General features: G+C 35.1%; 1 protein-coding gene across 1 annotated transcript in view; it reads right to left on the bottom strand.

The window, feature by feature from the left end:
- The window catches only part of LOC124899599, a 23,060-nt gene extending 8,795 nt beyond the window's left edge, over window positions 1–14,265 (bottom strand). The window contains exons 1-2 of the mRNA XM_047414534.1: window positions 13,983–14,265; window positions 9,193–9,314 (exon numbers count right to left, since the gene is read on the bottom strand). Coding sequence (XP_047270490.1) covers window positions 9,193–9,314; window positions 13,983–14,265 — 405 coding nt within the window. The remainder of the gene's footprint in view (window positions 1–9,192; window positions 9,315–13,982) is intronic.
- Window positions 14,266–18,089: the final 3,824 nt, after the last annotated feature.

Below are 18,089 nucleotides of genomic sequence, written 5' to 3'. Positions count from 1 at the left end.
TTTTGGTGTGTGTTAGTGTCTTCCTTGCCAATCTTGTATCATTATATCATCACACGCCATGGCCGACTCCTCCCAAAAATATCCGCTAGATAAACTGGGTGACCATCAACACACAAACCAAACATGACTTGTACATCCTAAAGTGTGATCGTTTCCTCACCGAAAGTCACGTGAAAGCAATGGCTTTTGGGCATCCATATCTCAACCATAGCCATAAAAAGATGTCAATTATACTGCATTCTACCTACTCTTATGACATCATATAATCCCGCACTAGATAAGTATTCTTTAACACGCTGAACGGCGGGTGCGACGTAAATAAAGTCCAAGCCATGTCAATCCTGATAGGCCTGACACACAAATCATATGGTATTTTTTCCATAACCATTCTGACCGATGATGACTCTGTAGTATAAGTAGTGTAGGTTTAATAGGACTGGGATGCACGACACACTCTATTTTAAGTAACAATCTGCACCCATAATTAATTCATGTTTGCTTTCACTTATATGCCAAATGTTTTACAATTTTATTACGAACTTAATATGTACTCATTATAACTACAAACTTGTACTATCTTTTTGTTGCTGTTGTTATTGAACATCTAATTTGAAGCTTACTATAGTGAAAGAGTTGACATTAAGAGTTTGTCAAATTAATTTTCAAGAAACATAAAGCAGTTAAAATATGAGGTGTTTTTTAAAGATCCTCGGCTCAAGTATCGCATATCAAAACTGGAAAAAAAATTATAGAAGCAAAAAAGGATATAATGAAAAAAAAGCATTACACACAACATTAAGAAGCAGGGAAAATGGAGAAGCATCTTTATTTTAATTTTTTGCTTTGGATTGAAAACAAAGATAAATAAGACGCTAGGTACAAACAGATTAGGTGATCAATACACAAAGAAAAATTAAATAATCTCATTTCTCAAATTAGGGAATCTTAATGAATAACAACCAGATTAAATTGCTAACAATCTTATCTCATTCTGACACTAAAAGTTGAGTCTTTAAAACGTAAGCTTCGAATTTTTAATAATTACCAACTTTCTTTTCTATATCTACAGATTAGGGAATCTTAATAAATAACAACCAGATGCCAACATACATACAATTTCACTTTTTCTCAATAAAGATAACATGGGTCCTAGTTCCTACGTACCACATAATAGAATACTTTAATAACAAAATGATAAAACAAAATGGGTCCAACTCGACTTATTTTCAGTTCATTCATTCAAATGAGTCCAAAAAATCAAGATCATTCATTGATTTTACTGGATTCAAAACAAATTCGTACAACGAAATATAAAATAAAATTTGATACATGTCTATCAACATTAGTAAAAGTTTAAATAAAACTTAAAATTAAATTACAAGAAACATACCTAACTTGATGTTGCCAAATCTAGATTCTTCAATAAATTATGAAGAACAACTAGCGGGAAAGTGGGGTCGCCAGAAAGTGGGAAGTCGGTGGTGGGATAAAGAGAAAAGTTAATTGGGGGGGGGGGGGGGGGAGAGGGACCAGATCTGGATGGTATGTATGAAAATGATGGAAGGTAAAAATTCTAAAAGTGTAAAAAGTAAGAAAATTGTATGTTTTGTCAAAAAAAGTATGCTTCGTATTTATTTATTACGTTTTGGCACTATTTTCAGAAAAGTAACTTTTATTAATGATTTGACTAATCACTGTCTTTCTCTTACCTCAACTTTCGTGTAAAACGTAAGAATTTCTTACGTTTTACATATTTTTCTGACAACAACAACAACAACAGACCCAGTATATTCCCACAGAGTGGGATCTGGGGAGGGCAAAATATATGCAGTCCATACCACTACCTCCAAGGAAATAGAGAGGCTGTTTCCGATAGACCCCCGGCTCAAGATATAGAACAATATACCAAGGTAGCATAACAAAATCAAAGGTAAGAAATAGTAATACTAGATATCCGAGAAAAGGAAATAAGAGAAAAACGAACAAACAAAATAAGAAATAAGGAAAACAAATACCCATGTAGTAGTAACACACACTCACTGACCTAAAACACCTACCACACCCAACTCTCCTAACACCTAACCATAACCGACCCACTCACACTAGCCTTCTACCCTAATTCGTGACCTCCACACCTTCCTGTCTAAGGTCATGTCCTCAGAAAGCTGAAACAGCTCCATGTCCTGCCTAATAATTTCTTACGTTTTATTAGAAAAATATGTAAAACATAAAAAATTCTTACGTTTTTAAAAAAGTCAACTCTGTTAATTGACCATTAAGAAAAAAGTGGAAAACGTAATAAATTATTACTTTTAGCCTATTTTGGTAATATTTTAAATAAGTGGCCTATTTTGGTCATTTTTTTATTTCTTGACTTATTTTGATCCCGAGTTCGCAAAATAACTTTAACACAAGTTTAAGATTAAATCAAGAACACTTATGAAGTTTTTCAACACCTTCAACACAGGTTCAATATGAACTATCATAGAAGTGTGTTATTTTATTAAGAAATTAGATAAAAAAAGAATAAGTCAAGTCCTCCGAATTCATGGAGTGTCCTTAAGGAAATAATTCTCCACAAATACCCGAGGTTGCGGAATTTTTCTCCCAGGATAAATTGGCTTTACAACCAGAATGTAGCGGTACCTCAAACTTTCTGGTTTTCTTCGAACTCACTCAATGGGAGATGATCACAAAGAGTTTTTTGAAGCAAGAGAATATTTTTCTTGTGCAGAAATTTTTTCAAGTACAACCTGTGGAAAAAATACAGGTTTATATAGCCATGAAGTGCCCCTTCGGAATGGAGGAAATGGTTCATTGGAAAGGTGTATCCTTTCTGAACAGTTATGTCCGTCCATTCGAAAGAGTGTGTCTTCTTTGAACAGCCATAACCATCCAAACAGTCATACCTTTTTCCAAAATATTATGTCTTTTACTCGAAGAGTTGTCCCTTCCAAGAAACTTTTCATTTTTCATTCACACCAATTGAACCCAACAATCCCCCATATGAATGGGTAATGACTACTCTTTGTAAAACTTTATGGAAAAGTATATGTTCATCAAGCAAAGACTGATTGCATCTGGATAAGTGGATTTTCCTTGGAACTTTTCATAGTAAACATGCATCGGATGCACTCGGTCAATTGGTAGATTTGATATTTTTGAATCGTCGAGCTTTAATGAACATCTATACAACCCATGTCACAGAACCATCCTTTTACCATTTATGGTTGTCACGGTTTTTTTCGCTTCAGCCATGAACACGTCCCGGTCTCATGAGACTTAGAGAATAGGCCTTTACTAACATTCTCCTTGAAGCGGCTTCTACTTCGCCCTCACATAGGTGATTTCTAAACATTCAATCCTATTGATTAAACTATTTGGTCAAATCTTCTAAATTTAGATAATCATTAAAAGACTTCATACCATAAGTCTTATTCTTATTTACTAAACATTGTCTACATCATGAGAATGGGTTGGGTATATTGACAGTGTTGAACCTATCAGACACAACTTTGTTTGATCTCCTTGAACCTAGATCTTGGGATCTCCAGTCTGCTAGGTAGAGTTACCACCATGTTGACTTGTCGTAGGTCGTAAACCTATTCTCTTGGATCTCCTCTCAACTCCTTCTCTGGTTAGGCCTTTTGTAAATGGATCCGACACATTATCCTTTGACTTTACATTAGTCAATAGTGATAATTCTATTAGAGAGAAGTTCTCTAACGATATTATATCTCCATCTTATGTGACAAGATTTATTATTGTACATTATGCTCCCTGACCTATTTATTGCCGTTTGACTATCACAGTGTATGCATATTGGTGCCAATAGTTTTGTCCAATAAGGAATATCTTCCAAGAAATTTCAAAGCCATTCTGCTTCTTCACTGGCGTTATCTAATGCGATTAATTCTGATTCCATAGTAAAGTGAGCAATGCATATCTGTTTTGATGATTTGCAAGAGACTGATCCTCCACCTATTGTAAATACGTATCCACAAGTGAATTTTACTTTATTTGATCCGGTGATCCAATTTGCATCACTATATCCTTCAAGTACAGCGGGATATTTATTATAATGCAAATCATAGTCTCGAGTGTATTTAAGATATCCCAAAACTCTTTTCATCGCCATCCAATGAGTTTTTTTGGAATTACTCGTGTATCAACTCAACTTACTAATATCACATGCTATGTCCGATTGTACATAATTTATTATATACATTAAACATCTCAACACTTTTGTGTACTCCAATTGTGAGTCACTTTCACCTTTATTCTTTTGAAGTGTGAAGCTCACATCCAATGGAGTCTTGACAATTCCAAATTCTAAATACTTGAATTTATCAAGTACCTTTTCGATGTAATGAGATCGTGACAATGCCAACCCTTGTAAAGTTCCATGGATTCTTATTCCTAAGATTACATCTGCAACTCCAAGGTCTTTCATATCAAATTTGCTTTCGAGCATTCATTTTATAGCATTTATGTCAGAAATGTCTCTATTGATGATCAACATATCATCCACATATAAACAAACAATGACTTGGTGATTTGGAGTGTCTTTAATGTAAACACATTTAGCACATTCATTTATCTTGAACCTATTTACCAACATGGTTTAGTCAAACTTCGCATGCCACTGTTTAGGTGCTTGTTTTAGTCCATAAAGTGACTTAACAAGTTTACAAACCTTATTTTTTTTGTGGAACTACAAAACCCTCAGGTTGTTCCATGTAGTTTTCTTACTCTAATTCTCCATTTAGAAATGTTGTTTTTGTATACATTTGATGGATTTCAAGACCATATACCTCCGCCAAGGCAATTATGTAATGCCCCAAATCTGGTACTCAGAACGTTACACAGTGCTCATGACCTCGAAGGACCACAAGGTAACCTATGACTGATATCTGTACCTGTATACTGCATAATATACTGAATAATGTGGAAACATGAACTGAAAGGCCGTAAGGTTCACATAACTGAAGTAAAACATAACGTCTAAACGGGGTATGAAATACCCAAAACAACTGAAATAACTGCCTGGACATAATAGTCTGGAAAACCTTTAACTGACTGAACTGTCTGAGTAAGGAGTTGATGGGACATGTCCCCAACTAACTCCAACTAATAAACTAATTAATAAGATAATAGAGAAATAATCATGTCCTCGAAGGATGAGGACTCACTGCTAACTCTGACTGCTGATATCTGGAATTTATTGATGCTCTAGAGCTCGTGTCTCTGAAACTATGGTATAAGACACCATAGCGCAAATGCGTCAGTAATTTGAATGTACTAGTATGCATGTGAGGTAAGCTGAATGCATGGGGTTCATATACATGAACAATACTGGCTAACTGACTAATATGAATGTGAGAATACATACATACATACATACATACATAGTAACTATATCTGAAATCGTGATAACAAGAGTATGCTGCTGACTAACATGACTAATGATTGAATTCTGATAATTGATAACATGAGTGACAGTATTTGACAGTCTTGAATCTGATGGAACTAGTTGAGTTCCGTACTGTATCTGAGTTTACTGTATCTGACAGTTCTGAATTCTGAAGAACTATCTGAGTTCTTTTACTGAGACTGATACTGAGACTGTCCGAGGTATTCATCTAACCAATATGCCCCAAATGACGCATTATAGCTGAATTGGGGTCCAATCTGTGCCCTGATTGGAAGGGTGTCAATACTGTGCCACTGATAAGGACAACATGCGAGTGGCCCTAATATAACAGGTAACTCTAGTGAGAACGGTAGGAACCCTCATATAGCAGGTTAAGCCACCTCATCTACCCTCATATAGCAGGCTATGATATCTCAACCTATGCTGGTTACATAGTTCTGGAACGCAAGGATTACTTCTAAGAATCACACCCTCATCTGATAGTGTATGTTCCCATCCTTGGGTTTACTCGGTGCTAATTACTACTCCCATCTGAATAGACTTTGAATATGATTTTTTTAAAACTGAACATGGACTGAGTTACTGACTTCCGTTAACTGACGGAATACTACTGATATCTGACATGGACTGAGTTATAAGATCATGGAGATTTCTTGAGTCATAAGACTGTTTGAAGTCTAAGGATCATAGCTTGACTGAGAGTATCATGAAAACATGACATGACTCTCGGTACACTGCTAATATTTTGGGTACAAGTACCCCTAGGACTCGATAGAACGAAACTGACAAAGCATGACCTACTTGAACACATCACTAACATCATAATCCATAATACATTTATTGAAGAATTTCATCAAACATGTGATATGCATAAACTTGTACATACATGGGGATTTCATGATATCATGCTAGTTGGGCATTTTCCTTCATCTAGGCATTTAATCAAACACATGCTAGGCATAGTATGTGTAAACAACATTATACAATAATTAAACATCATGATTCAATTCTAATTTCATCATTCAAGATTTTAATCATAGGTTTACATGAATCTATATCTATAATAATCAAATTCACATAAAATTTATCCCCTAACATAGAATAGAATTCAATTACTCATTATCAACATAAACAAGAGCAGCCCAATCATGAAATTCATAAAGGAAATCCATAAACTTAAACTGTGAAAAGAGATTCTTGGGCTTCATGGACGAAAGGAGTCCATGAATGAACACTATGCATACCTGGGTTGAGTTTCTTGAAGTTCTTGAACTTGAAGAATTTGAATATCTTAGTTCTTGAAGAAGATTTGACTTTTGTTCTTGGAGATTAATATTAGAGAGAAAACCCTAGTTTTGTTGTTGTGAAAGAATAATGAACAAAGTAAGATAAGGTTGGATATAATTGAGTATATAAATGGGTGATAAAATACCAAAAATGCCCCTTTAAAAAATGACTTAAAATAATTGAAAGGGACCTGCGACGGTCCGTCGCTGGCTCGACGGTCCGTCGTTCCGACCATCGTACGTGGACCTGAATAGGGTCTCACTGCCTTGGCTGCGACAGCTTGGGCGACGGTTCATCGAAAGTTCGACGGTCCGTCAACCTGCCCATTACACCTTATCTAGAAGGTGGCCTTACTATTTCCTTTGCGACGGCTTGAGTGACGGTCCGTCGCTAGTCCAAAGGTCCGTCGGCCTCACCGTCGTACCTGGGTGATTTTACTGCCTTCTATATTTTGGCCATAACTTTCTCCTCTGATATTGGATTTTGATAAAATTAGTATCGTTGGAAAGCTAATTCAATTTCCCACATGATAAAAAGTGAAAATATTAAAAATACCACATGTACAAAAGTGGATTCATCTTCCAAAATAAGTTTCTAACATTCTTAACATGATTTCAAGCTAGAAAAAAGTACGGGGTATTACAAATTAACATCCGAATTGACGTTATCCTTATTATTGGAGAGTATGTATCAAAGTAATAAAGGCCTTCTTTCTATTTGAAGCCTTTTACTACAAGTCTTACCTTGTATTTGTCAATAGTACCATCAACTTTCATTTTTCTTTTGAAAATCCATTTTGAAACTAAAGGTTTATTTCCTGGAGAAAGATCAACCAATTCACACGTATGGTTGCTTAAGATTGAATCAATCTCACTATTGACCGCCTCTTTCCAAAAGGATGAGTCTGAGGACGACATCGCTTCTTTAACCGTTTGAGGCTCATTTTCTAATAGAAACGTTACAAAATCCGATCCAAATAAATTTGATGTTCTTTGATGTGTACTACGTCTTGGATTCTCATCATTATGTACGTCCTCACTTGGTTCATCTCAAGGTAGTTTAGACCCCTCACTAGACTTTCATGTCTAGTTTTAGACGGATAAATGAGTTCAAAGAATTCAACATTATCGGATTCAATTACCATATTTTCATTGATATCCAGATGTTTGGATTTATGAACCAAAAACTGACATGCTTTACTACTTTTAGCATATCCTATGAACATGCAGTCCACCGTCTTAGGTCCTATCTTTACCCTTTTAGGCATAGTAACTTTGACCTTCGCTAGACACCCTCATACTTTGAAATATTTCAAGTTGGGTTTTCTTGTTTTTCATTTTTCATATGGAATTGATTGTGTCTTATTATGGGGTACACTATTGAGTATTCGATTAACTGTAAGGATAGATTTCCCCTACAAGTTTGTAGTAAATCTGAACTTATAAGTAAGACATTCATCATTTCCTTTAAGGTTCGATTTTTTCTTTTTGTAATTCAATTAGATTGAGGTGAATATGGGGCCGTAGTTTGATGGACAATTCCATTCTCTACAATATTTGTGAAAAGGAAGATTTATATTCTCTGTCCCTATCACTTCGTATAGTTTTGATCTTTTTCTCTTACTGATTTTCAACTTCTATTTTATATTTCCTAAATGCATCTATTGCTTCATCCTTACTATTTAGAAAATAGACATAACAATATCTAGTGCAATCGTTAATAAAAGTCTTAAAATACTTTTTTCCACCATGAGATGGTGTTGACTTCATATCACAAATGTCAGTGTGGATTAAGTCTAAGGGATTGAAATTTGTTTCAACGCACTTATACTGATGCTTAGCATACTTTGCTTCCACACACGTTTGATATTTGAATTTATTGCACTCAAAGTTTGGAAAAACTTCTAAGTTAATCAGTTTTTGCAATGTTTTGTAATTGACATATCCTAATCGTTCATGCCACAAATCATTAGACTCAATCAAGTAAGAAGAAACTAAACTTTTATTGATTTCAACATTTATTTTGAATAGGCCCTCAGTGAGGTAGCCTTTTCCTACGTACACTTCTTTTCACCTTGAGTTGGAGCAAAAGCAGCAAACAACTCCTTATTTGCACAAACGTGGGGGGTGGCACCAGAATTCATCCACCATTCTCAAAGATTTCCCACCAAGTTGCATTCAGACAACATGGCACGCAGATCGTCCGTATCTTTCTTGAATTCAGCCATATTTGCTTGGTCCTTCTTTTTTCCTTTCTTTAGGGTACGACAATGCATTGAATTATGGTCAACCTTGCTACAGTTAAAGCATTTTTTCTTGAATTTCTTCTTTGGTTGATTGCTTTCATGTCCAGCTTTCTTTCACTTTTTAGAGGTTGTGGTCGTCTTCTACAATATTTGCTCCACTTATTGCAGAATTTTCTTTCGACCTTCTTTTCGCAGCTTTGTTGTCTTATCCAATGTGCAGTCTTACTATAAGATCTTTGACTGTCATCTCATTTCGCTTATGTTTCAAGTAGTTCTTAAAGTACTTCCACGTAGGTGGTAACTTCTCTATTATTGCCGCGACTTGAAACGCCTCATTTAAAACCATACCTACAATTAAGTTCATGTGAACATTAAGAACATTTTTAATATTTTAAACAAAGATATTTATCAAACTCATATCTTTCGCGAGAAGATCGTGAATTATAACTTGTAGTTCCTGGACTTGACATACAACAGACTTGCTGTCAATCATTTTAAACTCAAGGAATCTTGCAATGAAGATCTTTTTGGTTCCAACATCCTCAGTCTTGTCTTTTCTTTCTAGAGCCCCTTACAACTCTTTTACAACTCTTTTGCCATCTTCATTCCACTATACATATTGTATAGTTCATCTTGTCGGCCATTTAGGATTAATTCTTGTATAGGAAATCAGAGTGTTTCCACACCTCCATAACGATAAATTTCTCCTAGTTCGATGTTCCCTCAGGCACCTCTGGAGTTTCTTCAGATGTGAATCTTTGAAGACATAAATTTGTTAGGTAGAAGAATATCTTCTGTTGTCAACTTTTGAAATCAACACCCATGAATTTTCTAGGTTTCTCCGCTGGTGCCATTGCCTGTGGAGCATTCGTACGACTCGTTATGGCAATATTAGTTGCTGCCAAAGTCGTTGCAACATCATTCACTTGACTGTCATAAGTCATTTTTCTGTCACAACAAGACAGTAAATTTAGTATATCGAAATACTACTTATAAAGTTGTAGCAATTTTAAACACCCCTTGTTTCTAGTTTGACGATGAAGTTTTTATGACTTTCAATCGTCAACCAAATGACCTCTAATTTTTTATGAAGATTTTATTTCTTCAAACCACTTGTTAAGTTCAAACAGAGTAGAAAGCTTAAAGCTTTAATCTCCAGAAATCAGACAATACAGATTATGAAAAAAAACTTTAGTTAAAAGAAAATTTCACCAAACACGCAAAATTTTTTTTTTTTGTGCCAATTATTTTCTTAAGATTGTTGTATTTCTCAATTTTGATAAAATATGTATTTTTCAACAATAAATTCAAACACAGGTTCAAATTAACATATGAACAATCAAATGAAGTGTTAACTCTGTATTTACAACTTTTAACTTTTAACAATAAGTTCAACCCAACGTATGAACATCAACAAAATGAAGTTTAAACTATTTTCTGGAAAATAGCAAAACCAAATGTTAAGAACTTCAACACAAGTTCAACCAACTTATGAACTATCAAAACGAAGTTTCAAGAACTTCAAACACAAGTTCAAAAAGTTGAAGAACTATCAATATGAAGTTCAAACTATTTACTGAAAAAACAATAAACAAAATAATACAGATTAGTATTTATTTCCTTAAGATTGTTGTTTCGGGTACACAATCTGTATTTTGGCAAAACAACTTCAACACAAGTTCAAGATTAAATCAAAAACACTTAAGAAGTTTTTCAACACCTTCAACACAAGTTCAATATGAACTATCAAAGAAGCTAGTGTGTTATTTTATTAAGAAATTAGATGAAAACAGAATAATCCAAGTCCTCCGAATTCACGGAGTGTCCTTAAGAAAATAATTCCCCTCAAGTACCCGAGATTGTGGAATTTTTCTCCTATGGTAAAATGGCCTTACAACCAGAAAGTAGCAGTAACTCAAACTTTCTAGTTTTCTTCGAACCCACTCAACGGGGAGATGATCAAAAAGAGTTTTTAGAAGCAAGAGAATATTTTTCTTATGCAATTTTTTTTCCATATATATACAACCTGTGGAAAAAATGCTGATTTATATAGCCATGAAGTGCCCCTTCGGAAAGGAGGGAATGGTTTATTGGAAAGGTGTATCCTTTCTGAATAGTCATGTTTTTTCATTCGAAAGAGTGTTTTTTTTTTCGAACAGCCATAACCATCCAAACAGTCATACCTTTTACCAAAATAGTGTGTCTTTTTACTCGAAGAGTTGTGTCCCTTTCAAGAAACTTTTCATTTTTCATTCACACCAATTGAACCCAACATAAAATCCCACAAGTTAAGTCCGAGGAGAGTAAAGTGTACACAGACCTTACCACTACCTCGGAGAAGTAGAGAGGTTGTTTTCGAAACCTCAATAAGTTGGTTGTCACCACAAATTTCATGTATTGCCAATGTTTTCAGATATGGGCTAAAGCTTGGTCAGGTGGCTCCACCAGTAGTTCAACTTGCGTATTGACCAAAATAATAGCCGGACACTTTAGTCATTCAAAAGTGCTTTAGCGGTTATCAGAATACATGATGGTGTTTTATTGAAGCCATGATCAGTATATCATTTCATTCCACTTTGCAACTCTTTATAAAGGAGGCTTCCAAGCAATAACCAACAACACCAACACCAACATACTTAGTATATTCCCACCAAGTGGGATCTGAGGAGGGTAAGTGTACGCAGTCTATACCACTACCTCAAATGTGAGATAGAGAAGTTTTTTTCGATAGACCCCCGACTCAAAGTAAAGCAATCTAAGATAAGATATGGAATAGTAATAGAACAAGATACAATTGAAATTAACATATTTAATAATATCAAAAGCAAGATATTCCAAGTATACACCAAAACATACAACTAACATCCTAACTCAGACTAACTGTCTACCCTAATTCGCCTCCTCCACAACTTCCTATCCAGGATCATGTCATCGGTAAGCTGAAGCTGCTCCATGTCATGTTTAATCACCAAGCGGGTTCCATTGAAAACCCTCCATGCTTACCGCCCTCCTAGATCTGCTCTTAGACTCGTGTAATGCAAACTAAGCCAGGTATTAAGTGGAGAACGATAAAGGGCGCAATTCATCCCAAAAAACAACACAAAGGAATTCACCCCTACAATTCGCTCTAACCTTTTGAACGTTGTTTTGGCGATTCAAAATTTATAATCCAAATTCATTGACTCATCAATATTCAATCAAAACCTCTTTTTTGATGACTGAATGTATTCCTATAATTCCATATTTAATAATGTCCGGACTCTTTCATCTACATTAACAATAACATATACAGTGCTATATATCTACATAAACACACACAAAAAATACTATTCTATATATATAGTGTAATTTATTACCAAGGGTCCCTCCCACCTCCCAAGATCCACCCCTAGAATTTGTGTCATGCAAACTAAACCTAAACCTAATATTTAAGTGGAGAAGGATGAAAAAACTCGATTCATACAAAATAACAACAAAAAGGGATTCGCGCGCGTTGTTTTCCAAGCAATAGCCTCTCATCACTAATTTTTTGTATGACTTCAAAGTGACACTTGTGGAAATAAGAATAACTAGAAGAGGTTCTCACTCAATTCTTAAAATGCTTATTTGATAACATTGTCTCAAGGTGATTGTTTGTCATGCGTGCTTTAAATATTTGAATAATATCTTCAACTAAAGAAGAAATAAAATTGGTGTCTTTGCTATATACACCGTTTTTTCTTTTAACTTACACCTAGCTAGCTAATTGACGGTGATCAGCAATAATGAATTAGGGGTACTATTTAAAGAAAGTTTGCTGTATAAGAGTAGTATATATATCATTAATAGAAAGAATTTGTTCAGTATCACGTCATCTTTTAGTAATTTATTGTACTAGTAAATACCTTATTTTATATCAAGGTTACTATTGATCAAATGCGCAACAAAATTTACTAAGACTTTCAATTTTAACGACGACAATTTTTTGTTTAACTCATTGACTCTGTAAATATTAAGCCTCTACAGGCTACATGGGCGTCATTCATCTAAATATTAGATCCCGTTTGACCATGAAAACATAATTTTTTGGAGTTGAAAATATAGTTGGAATTAAAGTTGGAGTTGGAGTTGTGTTTCACCATGAATATAAATTAAAGTTGTTTTTGAAATTTTGTGAGGGAAGTAGGAGTGAAAAGGTGAAAACAAGTTTTTTTTATTTTCACTTTTCCAAAATACAATTCCAAAGTGTGTTTGAAATTTTCATGGTCAAACAATATGGCTTTCATTTTTTTAACTAAAGTGAAATAATTTTCCGGAAAAAAGTGAAAAAAATACTCATGGCCAAACAGCTACTTAAAATCCAACAACCAAATACAACATGCATGGACAAAAATAATTAGGCCTTAACAGATCTAAAGAAAAAACTAGTTACTGCAAGAAACAAAATAATTAGTACTATTTTACTCACCTCTTGTAATTAAATAAATAATTAATTCTTCAAACATTCAAAATTGAGCTAAACAATCCCTCACGTAATACTGTCCTCTTAGTATACACAAGTTACTCCTACCATACTTCAATCTTGGGTATCAAACTCACCCTGAAACATAGGCAACACAAATGAATCTGATTCTCCAAAAATAATATCCTGATGCTGATCGTCGACAAAGCTACTCGAATCTTGGCAGATATCCAAGTATGTCATGATTAGTCATGACGGGCTTGGGCCCAATCAAAGAATCTATCAAGTCTTTTTCCTCATACGTTTCTGTTTTGTTCTTGACTTGCATGTTATAAACTCTGCATACTACGTAATCATTGAACTGCATACAACCAACACAAAGTGAAAATAATATTTTAGTGAACATATATACTATCCAAGATATGAGGTGTCTATTTGATATATAAAGAATATTTACACAATTTATTAATAGAATATAGAGAGAGAGCGCAAATTGTTATTCTATTACCAGGATTCTAATATCAAATATGAAGAGTTTATAATAATCTACCGTGCACCGAATAATTAATACGTACGTATTGGTTTTTCTTGATGAGATTGACAAGACGAAGTTGAGGAAGAGTCGACCTTCTTGTGAGCAAGTTCAAATTCGTGCATTATCCAGCTAGTCAAGTACGAACTAATAGCATTTTTATCAGCATATTCATTTGTGATTTTGCTCGTCATTTTCCAATATCCTTTTCCATCTCTTGTATTCCGATTAGTCCTTGATCCGTTTGGATGTTTTCGTCCTCTGCTCGTGAAGAAATATGCAAATTCCTCTTCAGTACTTATTGTTGTTAGCATTTTGGAAACCATTAGTTATAACAACAAATAATTAATGACTATCTTCAACGATCATATATAATTTCTAGTGGCGTACACAGAATTTCGCATAACTATAAACTGTTATAAGTCAGCCTGTATATGAATTCGGGTGTATGTAGAGCAGTATAAGCAATGTCAACATATATATGTAAGTGATATTTTTGTGAAGCGTCAAAAAGTCACTATCTGGTTGCATTATCTTTTGAGAAAGAATTAATATTTTGTGCACGTTTTAAAATATGAAGTGACTCCTAGTGGAATTACGGAGTCATGTTGTGAAATGGAAATTAAACTGTTGTAAAACTCAAATGAGAACTCAGAGAAACTATCATTAATCAGAGAAAAGTTTACAATGCAAAGTAATTGAAAAGTGATAATCGATTCTAATAATCTCTAACCTCCTCCCTTATATACACAAGCTACAATTTAATCAACTCTACAAAATATCTAACTAGTTACAACTATCTCTAACCAACTTGGCAACTCACCAACTGACTAACAGATTACGTTACACCTTCTATATCATTACTCCCCCTCAAGCTGGCAGGCCTAAAAACATTCAGCATGCCAAGCTTGGAAATCAAGTGTTCGTGTTGTGGTCTGTGCAACCTTTTGTCATGATGTCTGTGATAAAATTCCTAGAGCTGTTGGACCAAGTTCGTTGATATGGTTCTTAGAGGAATGGACAAGCTTTATTCATTGAAAATGATCTAATTCTCATTACAATTTTAGTGATGCAATTGCTACTTATAGAGAAAAATAACCGACTCCACTAGCATCCAACTCCACTAACTTGACAGCTGTACACCAGCTGTACGCCACTCTCTTTTCTAACAAACTATAACAACCTAGCTGACTAGTCTCTTTACTTCCCCTCAAGCTGGTGACCGAAAAACATCAAGGACGCTCAGCTTGGAAAGAAGAAACTGATGTTGAACTGCTGGAAGTCCTTTAGTCATGAGATCAGCTAGTTGCATGTTGGAGGGAACATGAACTGGTTGCAGCAAACCTGATTTGATTCTTTCTCTGACAAAATAACAATCGATTTCTATGTGCTTACTTCTCTCATGAAAAATAGGATTAGCAGCAATTTGTAGTGCAGCTTTATTATAACAAAACAACTTCACAGGCATGGTTAAGGTCACTCCAAGCTCTGCCAATAAACTAGCTAGCCATATCACTTCAGCAGTTGCACCTGCCATACTCCTATACTCAGCTTCTGTTGAGCTTCTGCTCACTGTATTTTGTTTCTTAGATTTCCAAGAAACTAAAGAATCACCCATCATGACTATATACCCTGAAACTGACCTTCTAGTGTAGGGACAAGATGCCCAATCAGAATCACAGAAGGCAGTCATAGATGTGATAGAATTCCAAGTCCAAGATTACTTTTCAGATACCTCACCACCCTTAGTGCACCATCCATGTGAGACTGTTTAGGTCTCTGCATAAATTGGCTTAATGTTTGTACTGCAAAGCAAATGTCAGGCCTTGTAATAGTGAGATAAAGCAATTTTCCAATCAGCTTTTGATAACCAAGTATGTCATCTATTTCTGGATCATTAGATGGACCAACTTGGAGGTCATACTCTACAGAAGTTAATTTCTTATTGACCTATAATGATGTTGGAGATGGTTTGCACTCACTCAGGCCAATTTGAGAGATCAGTTCCAGCACATACTTCCTTTGGTCAAGCAAGACACCTTTGTCAGACCTGAGTACTTCAACTCCCAAGAAGAATCTTAACTGGCCCAAGTCTTTCACCTTGAATGCCTTGTTCACTGTGTCTTTTGTATGCTGAATTAGAGTAGAGTTACTCCCTGTGATAAGAAGATCATCAACATAAACCAAGACCAATACAATATCATGTCCTGATCTTTGAATAAATAGTGAGTGGACATAGCTGTTTTGTGTAGAGCCACTAGCAATTAATGCATTTGTGAGCTTAATATTCCACTGTCTTGAAGCCTGTTTGGGTTCATATAATGATTTTTTCAGTTTGCATACCAGTTTACTTCCTTGTCTTTGAAAGCCTTGAGGCAATTCCATGTATATATCTTCATAAAGATCTCCTTGTAGGAAAGCATTATTTACATCCGTTTGGAAGATGTCCCATTTCTTGGAGGATGCCAGGCTTATCACAACTCTAACTGTCACCATTTTAGCAACATGTGAGAATGTATCGTGATAATCCAAACCTTCCTGCTGATTGTATCCTTCACAACTAATCTAGCCTTGTATCTTTCAATGATCCCATCAACCTTATATTTAATCTTGTATACCCATTTAGAACCTAGAGCATAGTGGTAGAGGGACCAGGTCCCAAGTCTGATTTTTCTTCAAGGATTGAATTTCAAGTTGCATAGCCTTAATCCAATGTTCATTTATTGCGGCTTCTTTAAAATTTTGTGGTTCAATTTGAGCTGAAAAGGCTTCCAGATAGGCTTGATATGCTGGTGAGACATTATCATAAGACAACATATTTAAGATAGAATAAAAGGTCACACTTCCAGACTTACCACCAGATTTAGTGGTTACATAATCCTTTAACCATATTGGTGAATTGGCACTCCTTGTTGTCCTTCTCAAGTCTGCTAGTTGTGGAACAGGTGGAAATAAATGTTCCACTGGTGGTACTTCATCAGCTTCAACTGTGGAATGTTGCATATTATCTGCAACTTCTGGTATACCAGAAGAGCTAACAAGATCATCATATACAGGGGCATATGATGCAGGCATGGGTATTAGAGTAGGGTCAGGATGATGATGATCATTGACAGATTGTGGAACATCAAAAATAGTGGTTCCTTCATATGTGATTCCCTTGAAAGGAAAGATGTCTTCTCTGAATACCACATCTCTACTGACTCAACATGTGTTCTGCTGAAGATCAAATAACTTGTATCCCTTTTGAGTCTCAAAATAACCAATAAAAATTGCTCTTTTGGCTCTTGGTTCAAACTTATCTCCTTTAGGTAAAGTAGATGCAAAACATAAGTAACCAAAGACCCTTAAGTGATCATATACTACAGGTTTCTTATATAAAATTGTATAAGGAGACTTTCCTTGAAAAATTGGTGTAGGCAATTTATTTATAAGATATTTTGCAGTCATAACACAGTCTCCCTAGAACTTGTTAGGGATGGAACTCTGAAATTTAAGAACTCTAGCTACTTCAAGAATGTGTCTATGTTTTCTCTCTACCACCCCATTTTGTTGGGGTGTGTATGGACAAGAGCTTTGATGAATAATGCCCAAGGATGAAAGTAAATCAGAACACTGAGAATTGAAAAACTCTCTACCATTGTCTGATCTTAATGTCTTCACAGTAGTACCAAACTGATTCTTTACTTTCAACATAAAATCTTTTAGAACAACAATCACTTCAGAGTTATACTGAACCAAACATGTCCACGTATATCTACTATAGTCATAAATAATGGTAACAAAGTAACGTTTTCTTTCATAAGTAGGAACCTTAAAAGGACCTCATACATCAACATGTATCAACTAAAAAATGCAATTAGAATGTGAGTTACTAATAGGAAACTGTAACCTTGTCTGCTTGGATAATGGGCATATCTCACATGGTTTGTGTGCTTCTCTTCCATTTTGAACAATGGGAATGCAACTTGGAATACTGATGGATGGATGGTCTAATCTCATATGCCACATTGCACTATCAACTTCTTTATGAATTGTTGAGCCTACTACAGAATGTTTTAATGCATCATCCTTCAGCAGGTATAAGCCATTATTTTCTCTACCAATCCCCAAGACCTTGCCAGAATAAAGGTCCTGGAAAAAACAAAAA

This window comes from Capsicum annuum, chromosome 6, assembly GCF_002878395.1.
Source record: "Capsicum annuum cultivar UCD-10X-F1 chromosome 6, UCD10Xv1.1, whole genome shotgun sequence".
NCBI classification, from domain to species: Eukaryota; Viridiplantae; Streptophyta; class Magnoliopsida; order Solanales; family Solanaceae; genus Capsicum; species Capsicum annuum.
Note: the sequence above shows the minus strand (reverse complement) of the source record. Positions and strands in the feature narration are given on the sequence as shown.